The sequence below is a fragment of the Echinops telfairi genome, unplaced genomic scaffold (genome assembly GCF_000313985.2).
Source record: "Echinops telfairi isolate 266 unplaced genomic scaffold, ASM31398v2 ScPeMD7_7469;HRSCAF=8507_1, whole genome shotgun sequence".
In the NCBI taxonomy this organism is placed as follows: Eukaryota; Metazoa; Chordata; class Mammalia; order Afrosoricida; family Tenrecidae; genus Echinops; species Echinops telfairi.
In genome coordinates, this window is record NW_022111373.1 from 68233189 (window position 1) to 68246306 (window position 13118).

A 13118-nucleotide genomic window follows, 5' to 3' on the forward strand; every position below is an offset into this window, starting at 1 on the left:
ATGGTATGAGTTGTCGATGTCCCATTCTCTAATGCCAACAGTGTTCCTCGCTGATTTTAAGCCAACCAGTCAGATAATCAGCCCTGTGTTCTTGAGGATCTAGGCCATGTCATCACCTCCAATATCTAGAACCACATAAATCATGATTTTTCATTGCAGAATACAAAATCTACTCCGGGTAGTCAAGCAGAAATAAATTTATTTAAGAGTACTATGGACTTACAGAATTCTGAAAGGGCTAGATCCAAACCTACAGCATAGCCAAGAATAGAGTAATGCCCAACACGAGACTCCAGCGCAAACCCCACTCATTGCCATTCACCATTTGATACCTAAAATACAAGGCTAAACAATGTCTTATCCTATCACCGCAGCAACTCAGAAGATTGACCTCCCACTCCCACCCTTATCGTTCAGTCTGTATTCATTCTAAGTGCTTGCAAGTGTTGTTCTTCTTAGGAGAACCTCGGTCATGTGTAGAGACCTGGTAAGGAAAATGTAACATGCTTTTCAAGTTCAAGTGCTCTTAAACACAGAATGCTTGTTAGAGATTTGGTGAGGATGCAGAGGGAGACAACATTCAGTATCTATCAGAAACACAGAGGGGAGTGGGGAAATCCATAGAAGATTGAGGACAGGTTCGTAGAAAGAACCCCGGGGGCCCCAAGCTTTCTATGAAGCGAGACTCTCAGGGACACTATCTCATTGGAAGGAGGATTAGGGGACTTGCCCAGAAACTGTGATTGCATAGCGAACGCACTATTCATAGAAAATTCAATTGTTTATTTTGAGTGGCAGCTGATGGAGGTTATGAAGGTCTAAAGCAGAGAAATCAGGCAATTCATAGCACAGCCATCCGATGGGAAAGGTAGGATTCCACCGAGATCACTACCCCAACTTCGCAGATCAGGCTGGGTGACCTGTGCACGGCAAAGTGACTAACGAGGCGATCCCTAAGGAGAACGCTCTACAGTATTGAACAGGAGTGCTCCCTAAACAGCCATGTGGAAAAGAAAGAATAATTTCTTTTAATTTTAAAATAAAATTGGGAGATAGTTCCTGAATGCAAATGAGGTTACATGGTATTTTTAATTCTGAATTTTTAGATAAACTTGGGCTTATTTCTACACTCAGGACATGGGAATTGGCATATGCATGGGGAACCAACTGTGTGTGCTTTCCCGCCACTACATCACCTTGTAGTCTTAGCGTTTGGTTGGTTGCAGAGTGAACACACCATCCGGGGAAGGACCAGGTTCCCATTACTTGAAACAAGGACTCCCTGGGTGGTGCAACAGGTAGTATGTTCAACTGGTAACAGAAAGGTTGGCAGTTGGAGTCCACCCAGCTGCACTGTGGAAGAAAGGCCTGGTGATCTACTTCTGAACAATCAGCCCCTAAAAACCTGATGGGGCCCAGGTCTCCTCTGGCACACGTGGGGCCGCCAGGAGTCAGAGTAACATGAGGCATCCTTTTGTTTTCAAGGTAGGTTTGAAACGAATGCCAGGTAATCCTTGGACTGATACCTGCACAGTAGTCATTTCAAACCCACCAGCTACTCTGAGGGAGAAAGATGAGGCTCACTACTCCCATAAAGATGCTCTGCCTGAAAAACCCTACACACGGTCACGATGAATCCGATTGGACTTGATGGCCGTGGGTTTGGACCTAGATTTAAGGAAACAATTTTTTCTTTTCTTTTTTAATTTCTGCAGAGTAGCCAGAATGTTTTCTCACTGCCTTGTGTCCCTCTCAATAACCCAATGGATACTTCAAAAGCAATTCTGTCTGCATTGGAGCCTCTGTTGCCATTGCTGTCAAAACCAAGTCTCTGGCGCCAGCATCGAGTGCACACCTCCACTAGGGATGCCGGGAAGGACATAGACGTGTGCCGTTAAACGTAAATTTTGCAAATCTGGTGGCTTCTCAGTTCATAGCATTCAACTCCCTGGCTCTGCAGCAATCCCTTCTCCTCCGCTACGTCTCTCCGTTTCAACTGCGAGAAGTGGGCAGGAGAGGCGATGAAGTCGTAGTGCCGGTCAAGATTCCGCAGGTGGATTAGGGTGTGCAGCGCTGAGGCCAGCACCAGCAGCAAGATCAGCGACATCGCCAGGCCGATCAGAACGGCTGGTGAGCGGGACGAGGCGCAGTCTCTGGCCTTGGCAAACTCTGACCCCCGGATGGAAAAGCCTTGGATCTGTCGTGAGAGAGAAGGAGCAGATGGGACATCTTTTTCTCTCCTAAGCTCTCTTTCCCAGTTGGCCTGGGAGCTCTGGGTCCCCTGATTAGCCAAATTTAAAATGCAGTAACCATCTTTTCTGAGAGATTTGCATATAGGATCTGACAAATGAGAATGAGCTGATAGGAACCAGGGAAGCTTGATGGTGAATCAGAACTTGCCCAGCAACCCTAGGCTGTATGGTTTCCATAATTAAGAGGCTCATGAAATTCACGGCTTTCAAATAAAACCTCTTTTATTCTGATTTTCAGGAACATTCCAGTTCATCTACAACCACATCTGCTGTATTAGCTCTAAAATTCAAAGGACACTCAACATTTTATAAGAGTTAGTATATGTTTCACAAATCATTTTAAGGCCACTTCCTCTACCTTTGGTTCTATTAACAGGAATTAGGAAGTGCCTTGGAGAGAGACTGTCAGGATTCCTAAGAAGGCAAACATCTGATAGCTAGAACTCACTGAAGGCTTTCGTTTGGTTGGTTTGGGTGGGGCATGGGGAATGGTTGTCTGTCTTGTTTTACTCGTAGCACTTTGATGACTAAGATGCATCCAAACCAAGCCAAGGTCTTTTCCATTGCCACACATGTATGTGAAAGTTGGATGGTGAAAAAAAAAAGATGACAAAAGAATTCATGAGCTCAAATGATGACCTTGGCTAAGAATATGAAATAAAAAATAATGGAATGTTTTTCATGAACCTTTTTGGTCCCCGTCAGATGGATGAACTAAGCCTCGAGAAAGCCGCAGCATGCTAGGCGGTGATTGTCAGAGAAGAAAAGGCATATATGTCTCGTAACAGAGCAGCAGCAAAGTCAACAGCAGAAACATGGAGAGACCTGAAAAGACAAGGCAGTTCTGGCTTTCACGGTTTCAGTTTCCACAGGTACAGAATGTGTGTGTGTGTGTGTGTGTGTGTGTGTGTGTCTGTCTGTCTTTTGAAGCCAGAGCTCCAAATCTCTCCAACTTGCAAAGTTTATCGTTTTGAAAAGTCATCTCATTTGTAAGGCAAAGAAAATAACAGTTATGGTTACGAGTTGGGCTCCTAACCACAAGGTCAGCAGTTCGAAACCACCAGCTGCTCCATTGGCGAAAGATGAGGCTTTCTGCTCCTGTGAAGAGTTACGATCTCAGAAGCCCACAGGGGAAGTTCTACCCTGTCCTATGAGGTCACTCTGTGTCAGAATCGACTCAACGGCAGTGAGTTTGCAACATTGTGATAGGTCTTAAAGACAACGCATATAAAATGATTCCCGAAGTGCAGACTCCTAAGTACTAAACTCCTAAGTATAAAAGCCTAATGCACTGCCACTGAGTGGACACTGACCCATTGAGAGCCTATAAATATTGTCACTTCCTGCTGGACACAGTCCTGGGTGTTTCCACGTATGTGAGGCCATGTTTTCCTCAAATCTGTAAAAGAGGTCAGACAGTGACTGACATTTAAGGAACATGCTCTGCTCTGGTGGCTGAGTAGGAATCTGAGCCCCAATAGGGCTAACTCTGAAATGCAAACTCCTACCCCAAAGGGAAATGAGTGAACAAATGCAGATAGGTGTGTGTGTGAGTGTGTGTGTGTGTGTGTGTGTGTGTGTGATGTAAAAGGTTGCTAAGGGGCCTGTGAGAGGGACAAGCAGACCCCTGCCTGCTCTTTCACGGAATTGGAAAGGCGAGTTGGGCTTCTTTTGCAGGTAAACAGGCCAGAGGAGCTGCGGGCACCCCTCAGCCTGAGATGGTGAAAAGAAACCTCTTATGCCCCCACCCCACCCCCCTTCCTTTATGCTAGCACTTTCCACAAGACGCTTTGGGATATTTTTGACCCCTGGCTGACAGTTTCACTCCTTTGCTACCTGCCAAAGCTGTCACTCAGCTTCCTGTGCACCTCTTATCTGCCCAGATAGGATCACTGCTGCACTCCCCCAAAGGAAATAAAATAATTGTCTGGCAATTCTTCCCCCAGAAGGGCCTCTCACTTCAGGAAGCCTCAGTCACGGGGCTTCAGGCCACAGCTTCACTGGGGCTGGGTGGCTGGCATTCCTCACTGATAGCTGATAGTGCCCTGAGAAACCAGAATGTACAAGCAAACCTTTGCGGGGGAGAGAGAGGTGGGAGGGGAAGGGGGCAGTGAGGGTGGCACAAGGACTCAAGGAGAGAGTTTCCACCTTAGAGGATAATGATAAAAACAATATGACGTTAGAGGTATCCTCTTTTCCTGGAATATCTAAGTTCAGGGTGTTTCCACGCAGATTGTTTCTTTGGTACCAAATACACAGGTGCGTGGAGCTGACTTATTACCTGGAAGTCAACAAAAGTGACCTCCCACAGGCCCGAGCCATGCTCCTGGTCGCTGGGCACCAGGAGGGCGTCATGTCGCTGCAGGGTGCTGACGTGCTGGCAGTGGTAGGAGTAAGTAGCCGGAGCAGAGATGCCGCTTGCATTAAAAGTTGCTTGGACTGAGTTATTGAAGATAATCTCGACTTGGTGCAAACTAAACCAACTCTGGACAGATAACCTGTTGTAATTGGTAAGAAGGAATCTGAAAATGAATATAAAACAGCATTAGTCTCCAAGCATTTGCTAGTCCCGGACATCGCCTCTGAGCAGTACAGCAGCGCCCTCTTTTGTCAGGTAGTATGATGAGCTTGGGGAAAGGCTTTTTCCCTCATTCTGTTCCCAAAGGTGGGAAGGACAGGGTGCCCCTCAAAAGTGAGCAATACCAAGGGCTACAAAAGGGAACACAGCCATGGTTTTCTGTTTCTTCTTTAGAACCAGTAATTATATATTTCTTTCTGCTCAATTGTTTTAAAACAAAAATATGTATCAATAGCCAGTGAATTGGTTGCCTGTCTTCCCTCGTTGTTCTCCTAAGTGATTAAAAACTATTATAAGTAGATGAAACAAACAAAATAAATAACTCCTGACCCCATAGTGCTGCCTTCAGTATCGGCAGCTTCTCCGAATGACAGAATCTTTCTAGTCAGAGTAAGAAACAGAGAGCAGTGCCTGGGCGATGCACACGGTGAAGTGCTAGGCTACTCATCCCAAAGGCTGGTGCTTTCCTCAGAGGACAGCACTGCAGCCACAGCTCAGGGAGAGGGACGCGTCTGATCAGAGCACACAGGAGCAAACGAAGAGGGAAGGAGAGAGAGTGGAACACATCCTGGCGCACCAAGCTCAGAGCAGCCAATGCACAGAGAGGACCATAGGACCAGCCCCACCACGAGACACGACATCCCTCACTGACCCGGAGCCCTACAGGGGAGAACACTGGAGGCACAGTGTGGGAATTGTGCCCAATCTGACTCTACCACACTTGGGTGGAATGCTAAGGGGCAAAGGGCGTGCAACAGAGCAGCAAGAGGAGCAAAGTAACAAAGTCCCTGGAATACCAAAAATAGACTTTGAGGCCAGGGCGTGGCACCCCATCAGTCTCTACTGGAAAACACTCTTTTTAAAAAAAATCTTTTTATTAGGGGCTCCTACAATTCTTATCACAACCCATACATACATCCATAGTGTCAAGCACATTTGTACATTTGCTGCCACCATCATTCTCAAAACGTTTTCTTTCTGCTTGAGCCCTTGATAAGAAAAAAACTCGTAAAGGTCAACAAACAGCCTGGAGCTATTTATAAGCTTTTCTTTTTTTGTTGTTGTTTTGTTTTGCTCTGTCTTGTGTTTGTGCTTATTATTTTCTCTGTATGTCTATCTAGATAAGATAAATGGGGAAACCGGAGGGGAAAACAACGGGACCAACAGTTTAAGAGGACACAGGAGAGGGGAGGCAGGGGAAGGAAAGGAGGTGTCAACCAATCCAGGGACAAGGGAAAAATTGATGGCGAGGAGGGTATAGGATTTCTGGTGGTGCTTGATCAAGGGCAATGTAGCCAAGAGGAATTACAGAAACCCAGATGAAGACTAAACATGATAGTGGGACAAGAGGAAAGTAAAAGGAAATAGAGCAGTGGTTCTCAACCTGTGGGTCGCAACCCCTTTGGGGGTTGAACGACCCTTTACAGGGGTCACCTAAGACCACCGGAAAACACATAAATATTTCACAATATATCATTATATATTGTTTTGTGATTAATCACTATGCTTTAATTATGTTTAATCATGTTCAATTTGTAACAATGAAAATATATCCTGCATATCAGATATTTACATTATGATTCATAACTATAGCAAAATTAGTTATGAAGTAGCAATGAAAGCAATTTTATGGTTGGGGGTTACCACAACATGAGGAACTGTATTAAAGGGTTACAGCATTAGGAAGGTTGAGAATCACTGAAACAGAGGAAAATACTATGAGGCAAAGGACATTTATAGAGGTCTAAATACAGGCATGCACATAAGTAAATATATTTATACATGATGATAGGGAAATAGATCTATGGACATATATTTATATGTTAAGTATTAAGGTAGCAGACAAATATCGGGCCTCTACTCAAGTACTCCCGCTATACAATAACACTTTATTCTAATAACCTGTCATTCTGTGATGCTTACCTTCCTGATGTGATCGCAAAATGGGTGCATAAGTTTATGTGGTGAAAAAGCTGATGATGCCCAGCTATCAGAAGATATAGCATCAGGGGTCTTAAAGGCTTGAAGATAAAACAATTGACCATCTAGCAGAGAAGCAACAAAGGCCACATAGAAGAAGCATACCAGCCTATGTGATCATGAGGTGTTGATGGGATCAGGTATCAGGCACCAAAGACCCAGAACAAAAAATCAGATCAATGTGAATGAGGGGGAGTGTGGAGCAGGGATCCAAAGCTCATCTGTAGACCATTGGGCATCCCCTTACAGAAGGGTCACAAGGAAAAGATGAGCCGTCAGGGTGCAGTATAGCACCAATGAAACATATAGCTTTCCTCTAGATCTTTAATGCTTCTTCCCCACCACTATCATCATCCCAATTCTACCTTACAAATCTGGCTAGACCAGAGCATGTACAATGGGGCAGATAAGACCTGGAAACACAGGGAATCCAGGACAGAAAACCCCTCAGAACCAATAATATAGAGTGGCGATACCCGGAGGGCAAGGGAGAGGTGGGGGAGAAAGTGGGGAACCAATCACAATGATCTAAATATAACCCGCTCCCCGGGGGACGGACAACAGCAAAGTGGGTGAAGGGAGACATCGGTCAGTGTAGGACATGAAAAAATAATAATAATTTATAAATTATCAAGGGTTCATTGGGGAGGAAGTGAAGAGGAGGGAGGGAAAAATTAGAAGCTGATACCAGGGCTCAAATAGAAAGAAAATGCTTTGAGAATGATGATGGCAACAAATGTGCTTGACACAATGTGTACAAATGTGCTTGACACAATGGATGGGTGGATGGATTGTGATAAGAGCTGCAAGAGCCCCCCAAAAAAGGATTTTTTTTAAAAGACATGAAATAACAAAACAAAACTGGTTGGTGGTTTGACACCACCCTCAGGTGCCTCGAAAGAAAGGCCTGGTGATTTGCTTCCAAAGCATCACAACTGTGAAGGCTCTAAAACAAAACACACCACTGTTATCAAGTCTGACTCTTAACCTTATAGGACAGAATAGACTTGCCTTTGGATTTCGGAAGCTATCCATTTTTCTGTTCTTCGATTTCTACTGAGAACTGGATGAAAGTGTTCCATTCAACAAGTCATACACAGCTCATTCCTCACAATCCCCACAATGAAGCATTTCTTTTCCCATTTCCTGCCTGTGTTTCCGGTCTCCACGCCTCCGTCTTTCTAGCTCATCCGAGATGTGCCCAAGGGTATATGCTGCTCTGGTGATTTTAAAGGGCTGATCATAGTGTCAAGTGTGCATCCCTCATGCATGTTACTGTTCCCCGTACAAGACTTGTCTGTGGCTTGGCTCTGTTGGAGGCATTTGAATGATGGAGCTAGCAGACTATTGAAAGCGCCATGGACTATCAAAAGAACAAACAAGTCTCTCTTGGAAGAAGCACAACCAGAATCTACTCGGGAGCCAGGATGGCAACACTTGGTTTCAGGTCCTTCGGCCATGTCATCCAGAGAAACCAGTCCCTGAAGAACAGCACGCTTGGTGAAGCGGAGCAGCAGGTAAAAGGAGGAAGACCCTCACCAGGATGGAGTGACACCTGACACCAAGGCTGCAACCAAAGGCCCAAACAAAAGGACCACAGTGAGGAAGGTGCCAGTCTCTCATTCTGCTGCACAGAGGGTCCTTTTGCGCAGAACAGCACTCATTGGCAACTAACAACAAACAGGTCAGTTTGGCTGAAAACTGAGTCATGGGGGTGAGTTTATTTCCAGATCTAAAGTCTCACGAAGCACCTGAGAGCCCATGCTTCCACCAGTTTCTCTCTAACCAGGAAGTCTGGTCAATTTTATGATTTTCCGTTTTGTTCCACATCTTCCCCCAACTCCGACCAGAAGCTTCTGCCTTGATAGTCAATGATAGTCGGGCACAAGCTCGTTGTTCTGGTCTCAGGGCTGTGGAGACTGAGGTTTGAGCAGTTCATTCGTGTATTTGGACTAACTGTTTACAGGTGTCTTTCAATTTTCATCCCTTGTCTTTCTTCTGGACAGACAGAGAAGTAGCCATTCTTCGATGGCTACTTAAGAATGTTTAAGACCCTGGGCGCTACTCACCAAAGTAAGATGTAGAACATGGCCTTTGTGGATGACATCAAGTCCATTGACCTCAGCTTCCCCTGAGGCCATGGTCCTAAGACTCCAGGACCAGGGACTCATTCTCCTAATGCGTTTGGTTATGTCTAAAAAGTTTTTATAACTGTGGCTGCTCAGCCACATTCAAAAGTATATTTGCAGCAAAGGAACAAATAGAAATTTGAGAGTAGTCCCACTCAGCCTCCCACACCTATACACCCTGCATGTTTATGCAGGCATCTATTAATAGAGTAGTCGGAGGACTATGTATTGACCGCTGTTGCCCTAGCTCCATCATTTTTTGGCTGATCGTTTTACGTTTGAAAACAAGAGGTGCTGGTGTGCATGGAAAGAGCCCTGCATGAGCAGGACTAAGAGCCCAGCTGCTAAGGGACAGGAGAGATCACAGCTGGGACCCACCAACTGTCCCAGGAGCCAGCCTGCCTCCATCAAGATCGCAGCCTTGGAGCCCATGGGGCAGTGCGTGCGACACAGGGCGGCTAGGGGTCAAAATCCACGTGATGGCAATGGGTGTGGTTTGGCTTTGGCTTATGATCCTTAAAATGCAGTCCCCATTCTGTATCGTGTGTGTGTGTGTGTGTGTGTGTGTGTGTGTGTGTGTGTGTCACTACCATGTGGGGTTCTGTTTTTTCTAGCAAAGTGGCTCTGAGAGAAGATGGAAGGAAGGGTGCAATTTTAAAATGATGATCAATAGAAAAACACTAGTGTGCCATGACATGCTAACAAGTGTCCTGAGGGGAAAGGCTTTCCAAGGTTAAGCATAGGAAACCCTAGGCCCCGCAGGATGGACCCAACGTCCCCAGGAGCAGGTCTTCACAGAAACTTTAGTTTACAAATTTACATTGTGGATCTCCCAGAGGGGAGTGTGCTGTGCAGGCTTCCAAAAACCATTGACCACAGGACCACTTTTCGCTGGAATATTACCAATTTTTTTCACAGAACAGAATGTTCCCTCAGATGCCGTTTATGGAAGCCTGCCCTAGCACATCCTGCTGGCTTCCCAAGTAATTTTAAAGATGTGAATGCTTAGCACCACTACAAGCTGGTCCTATAGGAAGGGAAACATGATATTTTATAAGAAAATTAAATGCCTTCATTTTGTTGTTGTTGTTCATTTTGGGGGCTGTTTTGTTGTTTGTTTTTTCCATCAGCTGCTCCTAATGGCTGAGATACCCAACCGTTATTGGCAGATCTGTCCTTTCATGTATAAACACAGAGAAATGTATTCTTGTGTTGATTGTCAGTAGAGAAATTTAAGTAACATTATTAAACAATAAGTATATTTATTTTAAAGAGCTATAGACATGAACTACAAGCCAGAGCTTTAATTATATTTTATTCTTTGCTTATAGAAAACAAGTATCACAGGTTCAAATACATGTGCTTTTCTAAGTCTGTAATTTAGTAGGGACAAGAGGACAAAACATCTCTGGATTTGGTGAAGAGTAAACCGAGAAATTACTATAAGATTCTATTGGTCATACCACTAACTTTTCAGGGCAATTAAGTAGATGTGTCACATGTCACAATGCATGAGTAATTTATAGAGAGCTAATCTGAAAGGCGGAGCCCTAGTGAAACTCTGGATTGTACATTGGGCTGTTACCCCCGAGGTCACAAGTTTGAGTCCACCATGGAGCAAAGATGAAGCCTTCTGCTTCCGCAAAGACGTACGTACGGCCGCAGAAACCCACAGGGACATTTACAGCTGGCCCTCTCGGAAATCTGTGAGATGGAATCCACTCCATTGCAGTGAGTGCAATGAGTTAACCTGAAGTGTTCAGCCTCCGATGCTCCCAAATACCCATGTTGGAAATATAGTCAGTTTACCTTTTTTGGTTGTAAGACCTACCTTACATCAAAGACTTTGTGATTTTCACCATCACCAAACTTCAGAGACAGCCTAAGGAAACAGATATAATGCGGCCCATCAGAATAGGAACGATCTTTAGTCACACAACATACAAAATTTAACTCAAAATGTATCGTAGACCTCAACATAATACCTAAAACTACAAAGCTTATAGATAAGCAGTTCTCAACCTGTGGGTCGCACCCCTTTGGGGATCAAACGGCCCTTTCACAGAGATCGCCTAAGACTGTCAGAAAACACATAAATAAATATTTCACAATACATAATTACATATTGTTTTGTGATTAATCACTATGCTTTATGTTCCATTTGTAACAATGAAAATACATCCTGCATATCAGATGTTTACATTATGATTCATAACAGTAGCAAAATTACAATTATGAAGTTGCAAGGCAAATAATTGTGGTTGGGGGTCACCACAACATGAGGAACTGTATTAAAGGGTCATGGCATTAGGAAGGTTGAGATCCGTTGTTATAGAAGAAACCTAGAGGAATATTTTTGCAACATTGAAGTAGGCAATAGTTTTTTAATAAAACACACAAAAACATGAACCATAAGAGGCAGAAAGTGCCCCTCCCCCAGAAGAAGTTATTTCAAAAGAGGGCGTTGAATCTACAGCTCCGGTAGAGGGACATATCTGATCAGAGCACATGGGTGCAGATGAAGGGGGAGGAGGAGAGAGTGGAGCACATCCTGGCCCACCAGGCCTTGAGGACGATGTTCCTGATTAGAGCAGCCAGTCCACAGAAAGGACCACATGGCTAGCCCTACTATGAGACATGACACCCCCAACCAACCCATAGCCCTACAGGGGACAACACCGGAGACACCGTGTGGGAATTGTGCCCGATCTGATCCTGCCACACCGAGGCAAAACACTAAGGGGGTGCAACAGAACAGCAAGGGAATGGAGCAGCAAGGTCCCAAGAGAATGCTGAAGGTGGACTTTAGGGCCAGGGCATGGTGCCCCAACAGACTGGACTGGAAAACACATTTAAAGGCCAACAAACAGTCCTTGAACTGGCTACTGGTGTTTGGGAAGTGCAGCCCCATGGCTTACAGCCCAGTGCATAACCACACCCCGCCCCCCACCCAGTGCTCCCATGAGCATATGACTAAACAGACAAATAGATGTTAATTGCAGTTTTGAATGCTTGGCATTATTAATCATCAGAGAAATAGAAGGGGAAAAAAGAGGAATCGTGGAATCTCCTTCAGAATTTTTAAACCTGAAAAGCAAAGTGGAACAAAAACCTGACTACTGAGTTTTTATATCCACACTTATTTATATGATACTAAAAGTGAACACAAGATTTTTTAATATATATAAATCATTTTATTGGGGGCTCTTACAGCTTATAGCAATCCATACATCCATTATGTCAAGCACATTTGTACATATGTTGCCATCATCATTTTCAAAATATTTTATTTCTACTTGAGCCCTTGGTATCAGCTCCTCATTTTCACTCCCTCCCTTGCCCTCTCACCCTCATGAACCCTTGATAAATAATAAAATATTTTTATTTTCATATCTGACATTGTCTACTGTCTCCCTTCACCCACATTTCTGTTGTTCATTCCCTGGGGTGGGAGGGGCGTTATACATTGATCATTGCAATTGGTTCCCTTTATCTCCCCCTTCTCCCTCCACCTTTCTCCGACTCTCATGGTATCACTACTCCCATTACTGTTCCTAAGGGGTTTATCTGTCCTGGATTCCGCATGTCGAGAGCTCTTATCTGTACCGGTGTGCATGCTCCGGTCTAGCTGGATTTGTAAGGAAGAACTGGGGTCATGATAGGGGTGGGGTCATGATAGGGGTGGGGTCATGACAGAAGCATTAAAGAACCAGAGGAATGTGGTGTGTTTCCTTGGTGCTATACTGAACCTTTTCCATCCCTTCCTGGGGACCCTTCTCTGAGAAGATGTCCTGAATACAAGATTTTTTGGAGCTGATACAGGTTCATTATTACTTACGCATAGCAATAACCACACAGTTACCTTTTAAGCCTGTTCTTTCACCCTGATGCATGTGGTGAGGGCCACGGTCCTCTGAAACTCACTGGGATGTGTAATGGAGTTGAGAAACCCCCACAGTATAAATCTCATAGCTTTCATGGGAATGGGAATGGACAGCCACCCCTCTTGCTTCTGAGAGAGGAAAGCCTTTGCTTTCTTAATGTCAACAAATTCCTCTTGGAAGGGGAGAAGAGGATCTTGGCTACTTGCCACAGAATCTAAGTCCACCAAACGCCCTGCTGCCATGCATTCGCTTGTCACCACAAGCTGGTCCTATAGGAAGGGAAACATGATATTTT

The 13118-nt window shown here is 44.7% G+C and overlaps 1 protein-coding gene across 1 annotated transcript in view; it reads right to left on the bottom strand.

Moving 5' to 3' along the window:
• Window positions 1–228: 228 nt before the first annotated feature.
• LOC101664125 (V-type proton ATPase subunit S1-like protein) overlaps window positions 229–13118 on the bottom strand; it is a 47875-nt gene continuing 34985 nt past the window's right edge. Inside the window, exons 5-7 of the mRNA XM_004703505.2 lie at window positions 10771–10821; window positions 4534–4774; window positions 229–2197 (exon numbers count right to left, since the gene is read on the bottom strand). Of these exons, the coding sequence (XP_004703562.1) occupies window positions 1895–2197; window positions 4534–4774; window positions 10771–10821 (595 nt within the window). The 3' untranslated portion in view covers window positions 229–1894. The remainder of the gene's footprint in view (window positions 2198–4533; window positions 4775–10770; window positions 10822–13118) is intronic.